The sequence below is a fragment of the Notothenia rossii genome (assembly GCF_949606895.1).
Source record: "Notothenia rossii genome assembly, chromosome: 2".
NCBI lineage: Eukaryota > Metazoa > Chordata > Actinopteri > Perciformes > Nototheniidae > Notothenia > Notothenia rossii.
Genome location: NC_136904.1, coordinates 42,186,084 through 42,197,426, shown reverse-complemented (window position 1 = coordinate 42,197,426; position 11,343 = coordinate 42,186,084). Strand labels below are relative to the sequence as shown.

The 11,343-nt window shown below is 40.2% G+C and overlaps 1 protein-coding gene across 2 annotated transcripts; it reads left to right on the top strand.

The window, feature by feature from the left end:
* The first annotated feature begins 208 nt into the window (after window positions 1-208).
* LOC307028501 (uncharacterized protein) lies at window positions 209-7,366 on the top strand. Of its 2 annotated transcripts, XR_013804999.1 has the most exons (7): window positions 209-630; window positions 1,762-1,995; window positions 2,358-2,983; window positions 3,271-3,589; window positions 4,045-4,099; window positions 4,447-4,600; window positions 6,790-7,366. XR_013804999.1 is itself a non-coding variant. In XM_079663579.1 (6 exons), the coding sequence occupies exons 2-6, from the start codon at window positions 2,973-2,975 to the stop codon at window positions 6,914-6,916; spliced, it is 666 nt and encodes a 221-aa protein (XP_079519705.1). In that variant the 5' UTR covers window positions 213-1,995; window positions 2,358-2,972; the 3' UTR covers window positions 6,917-7,366. The 2 variants fall into 2 exon arrangements, 1 of the variants encoding a protein (XP_079519705.1); XM_079663579.1 differs by having other exon boundaries at window positions 213-1,995.
* The last annotated feature ends 3,977 nt before the right edge of the window (window positions 7,367-11,343 follow it).

The window sequence follows — 11,343 nt, the reverse complement described above, 5'->3', positions numbered from 1 at the left end:
TAAATATTGTGCGGTTAGTATTGGACTACAAGATAGATGCAAGCCTGTACAGATGGAGTTATTTAAAGCATAAATGAGTGGGTTGGGTTCTGGACGTGTGGTTAGCAATTGTGCTTGGTTGGCGTGGCCTGAGCCTGGTGATGGGGGGGCCCAATTTGCCCAAAGCAATCACGTTGCCCAAAATCCCTGGTGTTGGCTGTCACTCCTGCACTCTAAGAAAAATCCGTAAAATGATGGCCAATGTGGTGTAAAATTTTACTGTTTAAGTACTGTAATCGACTTTTACATTACTTTTGCCGTTGAAAACAGCGTTGCCAGGTCTGCTTATTATAAGTTTCCCCCAAGATTTTATTTGAAAATAGCAGGTCTACAAGCTCACAACGCGTCGCGTCGCGGCACGTTGTGATCTGCTATTTTCTAATAGTTGCTGTATAGGTTTAAAGTGCTCATGTGGCCCACTTCACTTCTTTTGGGCTTATTTTCTCTAGACCTTGTGGCTTGTTTGTGTCCCTCACAGAATCTGGCAACACTGGTTGCGCATTGCATTGTGGGTGCTTTTGCACGGTAAAAAATATCTGTGGCCGCCATTACAGGAATCCCGCACTGAAAGTGAACCTGAAAGTCTGCTCGGTAGGTTGGTTCATTGTGTTTAATTTGGGAATGGAACCTCATTTCTTAATCAAAAAGGACATTTATGGTAAACATAACATTTGTGTTAATGTTAAATATTTGTTTTATTACGTGTACGTCTGGCAGGTAACTCTCTTCTAACTGGCCCCAGTTAGAATATAGTCCTTAAGCAGTATCCCCCCGTGCAAAAGTTGGCCAGTTCATTGAATTGATAGGTAAAGTTTGTATTTATGGTTAGTTTATTTTCGCAGGTTTGTGTGTTGTTGTTTTATTAGTATCTTTCCAACCTGGCTAACGTTAGCTTCCATTGGCACAGTGTTTTCCCCCCAAACACCGCGGTCAATACAGCTATAATAATATCATATCGACTAATATATATTCGATAGGCTTTGTTGACATTTGAAGGTGTGTGTGTTATGTTGTGGTTACATTTGGATTAAAAGTAGTATTGTAAAAGGCAGCGGGCTAATGTTAGCTTCCATTGGCACAATGTTTTCCCCCCAAACACTGCGGTCAATACAGCTATAATAGTATCATATCGACTAATATATATTCGATAGGCTTCGTTGACATTTGAAGGTGTGTGTGTTATGTTGTGGTTACATTTGGATTAAAAGTAGTATTGCAAAAGGCCGCGGGCTAACGTTAGCTTCCCGTTAGCTTCCATTGGTACAGTGTTTTCCCCCCAAACACTGCGGTCAATACAGCTATAATAGTATCATATCGACTAATATATATTCGATAGGCTTCGTTGACATTTGAAGGTGTGTGTGTGTTATGTTGTGGTTACATTTGGATTAAAAGTAGTATTGCAAAAGGCCGCGGGCTAACGTTAGCTTCCCGTTAGCTTCCATTGGTACAGTGTTTTCCGCCCAAACACTGCGGTCAATACAGCTATAATAGTATCATATCGACTAATATATATTCGATAGGCTTCGTTGACATTTGAAGGTGTGTGTGTTATGTTGTGGTTACATCTGGATTAAAAGTAGTATTGCAAAAGGACGCGGGCTAACGTTAGCTTCCCGTTAGCTTCCATTGGCACAGTGTTTTCCCCCCAAACACTGCGGTCAATACAGCTGCCAAAATCTGGACAAACTTAATGATTATTATCCACTTTCTTCTTACCAGAGAGGTGCGAGGTTGCTCATTCCTCTTAAACACATGCCAACATGGAGCTTGTGAAAGATGTGGTTAAGAAAGCCATACCATCGCTCAGTAGTGATAAGATGGATGCACTCATGGCTAGACTGGTGGAATTAGGAGTTCAATGTGAAGATGACCTGATCCTTGTGGAGGCCCCGGACATTCAGGACACTCTGCCACTCATTCAGTGCAGAAGACTCGTTAAGGCTTTCCAAGGAGGTAAGTTTTTTTATTTGTAACCCTAATCTGCACAGTACTGAGGGGTGGACAACACCGACAAAATCAAATATCACCATTATGTATTTATGACTATGTAATGTTAACAGTTGGGTAAGTTCAGTTCATTCTTTAAAATCAGGAAAACACAACAGGTATCACAATATGATACCCAAAATCCTATTCAATAATCTCATATGATATATCAATATATTGCCCAACCCTGTATACTGTCTGTACAAATTCACAGACCCTTAAGGGTCCATTTGTACCCCTGGTGGTCTCCAACGGACATTGAAAACCAGTGTATTAATTAATTAGTAGCATTGGTGATGTGGTTAATTTATGGGGTATGTCATCCATAGATTCACAAGCTGCACCACAGTTCAGAAGCCCTGGCCCTGGCCCTACATCTACACCTCTGCCACAGAGTGATGATCTGTCCCCAACACCACCTGAAGCACCACCTGCCCATACCCCATCTGCCCACTCCCCATCCTGTGAGCCATATTCCATACCATGGCACAAAATGCCCTCAAAGCTCATGGATGTGTTGGGTGAAAAGAAATGGGTAAAGTCGAAAGAAAGACTACAGATGGTTCGGATCGTTGTTGATGATTACCTCCATAAACACCCTGGAAGACCTGGTAGATCCAAGCTGATGGAAATCGCCAAGAACATTGTAGGACAATATCCTCTGTCTTTCAAACAGACAGAGCCCTTTGGAAATATGCCGTTTGCAAAAGATGGTTGTGGTCCTCTCTTTACCCAGCTAGAAAACAGAGTTGAAAATATTAAGAGAACATCAACCCCAGGAAAGAGGCGAGCAGAGGGTGGAGAGGGTGAAGTTCAGCGGAAGAAAAAGTCAAGAAATTCCGATCGTTATGGATGTGTGGAGTGGGATGTTGCTGTAAAGGGAACTGAGAGTAGAGCAGAACTGCTGTCAAAACGAAATGAATTGAAAAGTGCCTTCAAAACCCATGATCCTCAGGTAGGGCTCCAACCATCCATTATGTTCTTGTGTATGTATGGATTACTTTTTGATTGAGTAATTGAGAGGCTAATATTTGAGTTTGATTTATTTTTGGTATATCAATTCAAATTGGTTTTGTATAACTAACAAAAAATAACTGATCTACAAGTTCACAATGGGACTCGTTGTGCGCTTGTATATCAGCTATTTTCACCCGAAATTGATTTATCTGTATTTATATTGATCATTTGTTTTATTATTGATTGAATTTATTAGTTTGATTAACTGTTGCCTCATATCTTTAGGAGTCATCTGTTTCGAAAACTGATGGCTGAAACATATCCCATCCAGCGTGAAACCATCAACGACGGAACCAATGTAAAGGTCCTAAAGGAAGAGTGGCCATTTCTTTTTGAAGCTGCTCACCTGTTTGATCATGCATCTAGACTCCTTGGCTTTTCGTTACAAAACAAGCTCGCACAGGAGCTTTCCAAAAAAGAACCGGGCATCAACAACTTCCTTGACACCAAAGGGATGAAGATGGGTGAAGGTCCAGTACAGCTGATCTGTGGCATTGTGAGATACTTCAAGGAAAACCCTGATCACCTTTTCTGCAAAAATGAGGTACATTTTATGGATTTTAAACCCCACTTTGCGCTGCTGATAATATCGAAATTGGTAAACCATCTCTCCTGGAAACGAAGATAAAAGGAAATCAGTAAAATCCTTGATTTATTTTCCCGACCAGGAGAAAATCCCTCATATAATTATACACTTCCATCCCGGCAGAGCTCCTCTGTCTTGGAGGACCAAATGCTGTCCCCTAATAGAACAAGGTCTTGTAAGGACAGACTTTCCCCCCCTGACCGAAAAGGATTCTGATCCTAACATTAATCGATTATGTTTGTGTAAACAATATTTTTTTATAACTACTATTAACATTATTGTCTATGGTTGCCTCTGATACAGACGCTGGCAGATGGTCTATTTGCCTGCCTGACTGTGTGTTTGCGTACATTGGAAACATAAAATCAACACATTCATATGTGTATCTTTGTTGTTTTATTTTTCGAAAACAGTACTCCGCAGATGCTGAACTCAGCCTCCCCTGTACCCCATGCATCCTAATCAGAGGTTTGTAGTTGAATCATTTTTGCATCCCAGCAAGCTTGGAGATATGTTCTCCATTTGTTCTTAGGTTTACTGATGAGACGATTTGTTGTGATGAAAAGGTATAGAGTTGGTTGATTTTGTTTTGTAAATGGTGCTCAGAACTATGTTGATTAGGGCCAAAATCTTTAAATTTAAGTACACTTGTATGTAAAGTCTGACAAACTAAATGCAGAATACCTTTTCAAAGTATTTGTTGCTTGTTCTTACCATAACCTGTGTTTGGGCTGAGTATGGAAGATTTGGCACGTGTGTACGTTATTATTTTTTTTAATTACTAATACATATTGTTTTTGTGATCTATGTTTAAGGTGACCATCTATTCCAGATTGCTGTTGATCAGGAAGTTGTGAATGACCACATCACCTCCCCCATTGTGGCCCTGAGCTATGCTTTCTGCTTGTTTTATGTCTGCAACATTGAATATCCAAAGGAGATGTCTCTTACCCTGGAATTCATGCAAAGGTAAGCAGCTCATTGTTTTGAAATGTATAAGCTGGGGTATTCAAATTCTGAGACTGAGGGCTTCCCACCAGACAAAGCATGTAAAAAGGTATCCACTCATCGTCCCTTAGATTACTAGCATAGTTGTGCTCAATTCCAGGATGCTTATGGGATCATGATTATTAAATATAATATATATTATATGTTTTGATCCCATTGACACTCTACAATCGAGCCAAGATATTCATTGCTCTTTGACAGGGGTCTTCAATGTTGTTCAGTCCAAGGACCCCTTAGCTGAGAGAGATGAACCAGGGACCCAAATACTGCCTAAAATTGTATTGCAGATTCAACTTTTTCATAGAGTTCATAGACCTGTTTGACAGCACTATCACCAGTGTTGTGTAAAGTTTGTTTGCTTACACATGATCTTTTCTATTGTTTGTTTCATGTTAATGTGTATTATCAAACATATAATCACTTAAACCCTCAATACTTAATAAATGTTCCTATAACACAGGCAGCACATTTTGCAGCTTCCTGTTGAAGGCCCATGCTCTTTCATATAACTTCAGACTACACCAAGTACATAGAAAAGGTCTGTCCTAAGGCATTTGGCATTTATTAGGCTCTGACACTGGGTGATTGGGAAAACATGTACAATATTCCTAACAACTATCTCTGAGCTATCTCTTTAACCAAAGACACACATTTAGGCTATTCTATGTGAGCTGCTTTTGTGACTAATATAACAAAATCCATACCAGGATTCATGCCCCAATGTTAATACTTGTTGTGTAACGTGTACATTTGCACCGAGTGTCACAGTTACCACTCCACTCAACGTTTGACGCCTGTGCTCTTGTTGCAGATGAGCTTAGTGGTTGTGTCACACTTAAGATTGACTGAAATCTGACAAGTAGACTGCGATATTGAAAGTAGCAAATTTAGATGCAGTTTTAATGCAGTGGTTGTATGTGTGAAATCAAAATTGAGCAACTATGTTATCTATTTTGTGACTAAAATGTATATAGACTGTGTACAATCATAATCGATGCAAATAAATCAACCCTCTTTACCTTGGTTGCCTGTAAAGCTGCTGCAATGAAATCTGGACCTCCGTCTTTGTGCACTGGATCACAACTCGCCTATCGTGATTATGTGAATTGGTCTGCATTATGAGAATACAAACAAACATGATCCACCTATAGTATGTAGCCAATAACCAAAACCATTGTGGATTTAGTAACTCCTCCTGTCAAATGTTCACCTGTGCATTTAACAAACTATAACACCGCACACTGTCACCTCTAAATTGTATATGTATGTTTAACAAACACACAACTCCACGATAAATGTAGCAAATACCAAGACATTTTACATATAAAATATAGAGGCTGCTACAGTAGGCTGCTGTAGGCTATGTCACAGTGGTGATTATGACAGGAAAAGTCACTAAATACACTATATAGCCTAGTTTGTCAGCACAAAATAATAGTTTTGTTAATTCATATTGTAAAGGTGCATAATGTTTGTATTCTCAAATGCAAACCTATTACCACCACCGAGGAGTGGTGATCCAGAACGGGTTCAGAGGGACCAGAAAGAGGTCCCACTGTCATTGAAACAATCTTCCCGGACAGCACTGTTTACAACAGACTCGCCGGCCATTTTTGACGGCTCATGTAAATTATATATTTTTTTGTCACAAAATAGACCATTACTCATTGTTCATTAATTTTAGACATACATTTCAGATTAAAAGTTTGTTATCAATCGTCACAACTTCTTTCAGCACTCGTGACTACTAGCGACTACTACTAGCTGTGCTACTCATGCACTGAGTTAACGGTGCCCTGAGATCGTTCATTGCACGTACAGTATATCCACACAAGTCACAGGTGCACGGGTTATGCTGACATTTCCAGTATAGTATGTTGGTGATGAGCAGACTTTAACAGCACGTTGTCTGAGTTGCTCAGCTTACAGGAGCAAAGTGTTATTGTAGTAGTAGTATTTTGCAACATTAGCTGTAGATGGAAACACACACACGGGCATGGTGGAGAAAACAAATGTATGCTATTTTAGACGGCTCCACTCCTGTAGAGCCACACTACAAGTAGTATCTCAGCTTTGTCTGCATGTTACTCTTTAGTTCAGTTTCATTCATTTAGTTGCATGTGCAGCTAAACATATTTCTGTTTCCTTAGAGTTTTCTTTGGAATGAATCCTGACCGAGGGTCCAAGGCTGAGATGAAGGGGAAGAAACAGCATCACATTCCTCCAAAACTGTCGAAGCTCGTGACTGAGCTGAAGGAATTTGACTGGCACATGTGAGCTTTCCTCAAAGCTCAAAACCGAACTTTTTGGACTGGACTTTTGGACTAAACATACCAACACACACACACTTAAAAAAAAAAAAAGTTTACTTTTTTTTAATTTGTCACTGCATGTTCTCCTATAGGTTGGGGCAGCGCCTGTCAGCGGGGAATGTTGAGTGGGAGGTGTAGGACGGAGTTGCTACATCCTCTTGGAGGGGGCTCCTCCTTCCTCACTGACAGGTGAGCCAGTAGGGTGCAACAGCAGTGGCAAACATTGGGAGGAATTTATAACTACTAATTTGATCTTGAGGCGCACATGTACACACAGCCCGACCTCTAACATCATGGTGTTAAGAAAAAGGTTATTGTTGCTGTTATTTTACATACTTGAATGTATGTTCATGTTAGGGTTTTACAATTGTATGGAAATGTCTTAAAAAAAAAACATTTGTATGGCACTCAGGTAGCGAGGGGTACAATTATTGCCCACCACCACAGATTCTTTGGGTTCAAATCCCCCATGTTCGGGGGGAGGGAAGTTGGGAGGGTGATATTTGTCACTGCATGTTCTCCTACAGGTTGGGGCAGTGCCTGTCAGCGGGGAATGTTGAGTGGGAGGTGTAGGACGGAGTCGCTACATCCTCCTGGAGGGGGCTCCTCCTTCCTCACTGACAGGTGAGCCAGTAGGGTGCAACAGCAGTGGGAGAAAAGTTCAGTTTTTTCATTTCATCATTAAATGCACTTTATACATTAGCAAAAAGGAAATAAATGCACTTGTATGGAAAAAATGGTATACATTTTGTTCAATTTCTATATATTGTGCTTTATTCAGTTTGCTTGAAAGTGTAATGATTGTTATTTATTTAGTATTAGGATATATATATATTTTTTATCCCAAGATTTAAAAAAAAAGATATTGGGATTAACGGAAGTGTCTGTAAATAGTACATACTAAGGACTGTTAAAATACGGAATTGTCCGTATTAGGATTAACAGAAGTGTCCGTAAATATTACGGACAAAGTCTTGTTAATCTACAGAAATATCCGTTATAAGGTTGACAGAAGTGTCCGTATATGGTACAGACAAAGTCTTGTTAATCTACAGAAATATCCGTTAAAGGGTTGACGGAAGTGTCTGTAGAATAACGGACAATGTCCTGGCAGCAAATTACCAGCACTTTGTCCGTTTTTCAACGGATTTTTTTTTTACAGTGTGGCTCCTGGCTCAACCTCCACTCACCTGCTGCAATCAGCTGTGCACCCTCCCCGACTACACACCTGCTTTCCATCAACCCATTTACAACGGCATATCAACGGAGGCTCCACAACCTTTCTCCGCCAGATCGTTGCACAACCACAGTGGTATAACTTCAAGGCTACTTAGCATTATAGCTATTTTCTTATACCTGGATGTTTTAGCGGCGCGAGATACGGCTGATACTTGCGCATTAGTTTCTGTTATGGATCGGTCAACAGTCCTGCCAGTAACGTTACTATATTATCGATACTACTTTAGTTATAGCCTGATACATGATTGCTAACTTTACAATGTTGTGATGTGACTGACGTTAGCTAACATGAACTGCAGCTAACGCCGGTTACTCACCAAGACAGCTGCCCTTTTTTCCACTGGTTCTCCACACACCACAGCTCCATTTCTCTCCGATGGCTGTTATTTCTTCTAATCCTTGGCTCCTGTTCTCTTGGACGCCTAGCAGGCTCATAATTATATGGTTGTGGTCCGTCATATGCATTCGAATATTTATTTTCAACATCTTCTGTGTCAAAACTAGCATTGTGATCCATGTTTATTCATACGTTAGACCGGCCGCTCTCCCCCATGTTACGTCACACGTGGGAGGTCACGTGGGGAGGCTTTTTTTAAGCGGAAGTAAAAATGTCTTACAAAAACAACGCCAGATGTCACTGTAGTGTATATTTTGGGGGAAATCTTGTGTATACATCATTTTCCTTCACATTTATTCACTGGTGTCTCTAACCTGCAAGTTGCTCTTTAACCAAAAATGTTCAATGGCATTCTCGTTATTGTTGGCCAGGAGGTTGATTTTATTTAACTGGATAAAGACAACACCACCATCTCATAAACGATGGATAGAGGAGGTAATGACACATCTTAAATTGGAGCACCTTAGATTTACATTGCAGGGCAACACTAAGAAGTTTTATAAGGTCTGGCAGCCTTTTATCGCCCATCTTGAACGGGAGCTTTCATCTGCTTCAACATAACTGGCAGCACCCCCCCCCCCCCCACCCCCTCACCCCTCCTTTATTTTTATTTTTATTATTATTATTTTTATTTTTATTTTTTTTATTTTTATTTTTATTTTTATTTTTTTTATTTATTTATTTATTTATTTATTTTATTTTCTTCTGTCGGACATTGTTGTTTATTTATGCATTTTAACCTAAGAATGCCTGTCTTGTTATTGTTCCTTTAGTTTAGACCTGTATTTAGGTGAGTATGTGATGTGTACTTTGAGTCTTGTTATTTTGTGTTGTACTGGATGTGTGTTTGTATACAAAAATCAATAAAAACACTTTGATTATTATTTAACCAAAAATGTCCACTCTGGTCAATGGAAAACATTTAAGGGTGCATTCACACCTAATAATCCGCTCTCAGCTGTGCACCAGACCACAGTTTGTTACATTGTTTCATTTTTTTTTCAAGGTTCGGTTTGCGTTCACACAGGTAAAACTCAAACGGACTATAAACTTTAAACACAAGTCACGGAAATGCTGTTCAACCATTGGTCAGACATTAAGGAGGTAAAAACGCAAATCCCGGCAATTTCTGCCGTAGCCTCCGCCATGGAGCATCGGCACTTTCGGCAGATTATTCTCATGCTGCTGTTAATCTGGAGATCAACAGACACTAGCGGCCCGCACATATGATTATATAATCAGACAACGTCCGTTAAAAAACATTATAGCACATACATTAAGAGACGTTCTGCAGTAAGGAGGGGCGTTTCACCGACGACAGGTGTTCTTACGTTCTTATGTAGCTGAGGGAGAATTTTTACTTTACACGATACTGTTCAACGCTTCATTCTGCTTCCCTCTTTAACCAAACAACCGCGGATGTCTTGAAAGACTCTTTCGTTAAATATTTTGAAGATATCCGCGTTCTTGTGACACGTAAATACTACGCTTCCTATGTTTTGGTGCGGACTGCGTTCACACCAGCAATGAACCGGTCCAGAGTTCACTAGCACGCGCTCCGAGACCACCTATTTTAGCCGACCAGAGTCCGGTTGTTTAGTTCACTTAAGAGGTCTCGGATTGGGTTCACACCGACCCAAATGAACCGCACCAGGGTTCGGTTCAACCGGACTATACAAGGCAGGTGTGAACGCACCCTAAAATAAGTTAAATTCAGGGACTTGGAGCTCCATAATTTATTCTTTTTCTACTTCAAAGCTTTAAACTATAATGTCACACCCATCATGGCGTGACAGCCAGACTCAGTCGCATCACCCTTCCTGTTACTCTGAAACCAAAGAGTGCCTTGCAATGAATCTTGATGACACCTCAGTGCTGTGTGCTTACTTTATTCTAAATATCTTCAAATAATTGCTTCTGTAGACTGACAGAGAAAGAGTGGGAGAGCAAAGCGGAGGCAGGAAGAGAGACTTATTCTAGTGAGCTATGAGGAAAATCACACATCAGATAAAGATGGACTCTTAAAAGGGTTTTAGAGGTGACTGTGGAGGAAGAATGGCTGGAAGAAGATGGGGGGTTTGACCTGATATAAACACACGCACACACACCCGCCCACACATACACAAATGCTTGCACAAAAATCAATCACCTTGCAATAAAATGAAGAGGAATAATAATACAGAAATACCAAAATAAACCAATTGATCATACATTTAAAGATGAATGAATAAACTAATCAATTGAGAAACTAAATACTTCTATTCTTTTATAATGTATTGTCAACAAGTCCTCCAACTCATATGAACAAATAGGTAGATTGTTCAACAGCTTATTACGACCTATAGTCACGTTTTAAAGTTTAGCACCTCTAGTGGTCGTGTAAAAAACAACAATTTGCGGCAAATGGGCTGATGCTCCGGTTGACTGCAAACGCTCCGGAGGGTCGTTATTCACAAATAACTCTCTGGAAAATCCTAAATTGTAGAATAGTTTGGCCATTAAAATGCTTTTTGATTACATTTCTAGCGAGAAGTGTATATTGTACTTTTATAAAACGGACAAGTCAAATCAAGCAATCTGATTGGTTCTTAGCCGTGATATACTGAGCGTATCCCACGGGTAGAATTGTAAGTTACTTTTCACAACAAGTCAGTATCCCTCTGCGTCTGAGAAAAACAGTATACCGTTGGGCTGAAAAGCAAACTGCCTGCAGTTAAGGGGCTACACAGCTAAGGGGGTTGTCGACCCTCCGCTTC

Excerpts from the sequence above, each read along its gene's own strand:
- LOC307028501 (XM_079663579.1), top strand. Across the intron at positions 3,590-4,044 it reads ACCTTTTCTGCAAAAATGAG|TACTCCGCAGATGCTGAACT; the intron begins GTACATTTTATG and ends TTTCGAAAACAG. Across the intron at positions 4,601-6,789 it reads ACCCTGGAATTCATGCAAAG|AGTTTTCTTTGGAATGAATC; the intron begins GTAAGCAGCTCA and ends CTGTTTCCTTAG.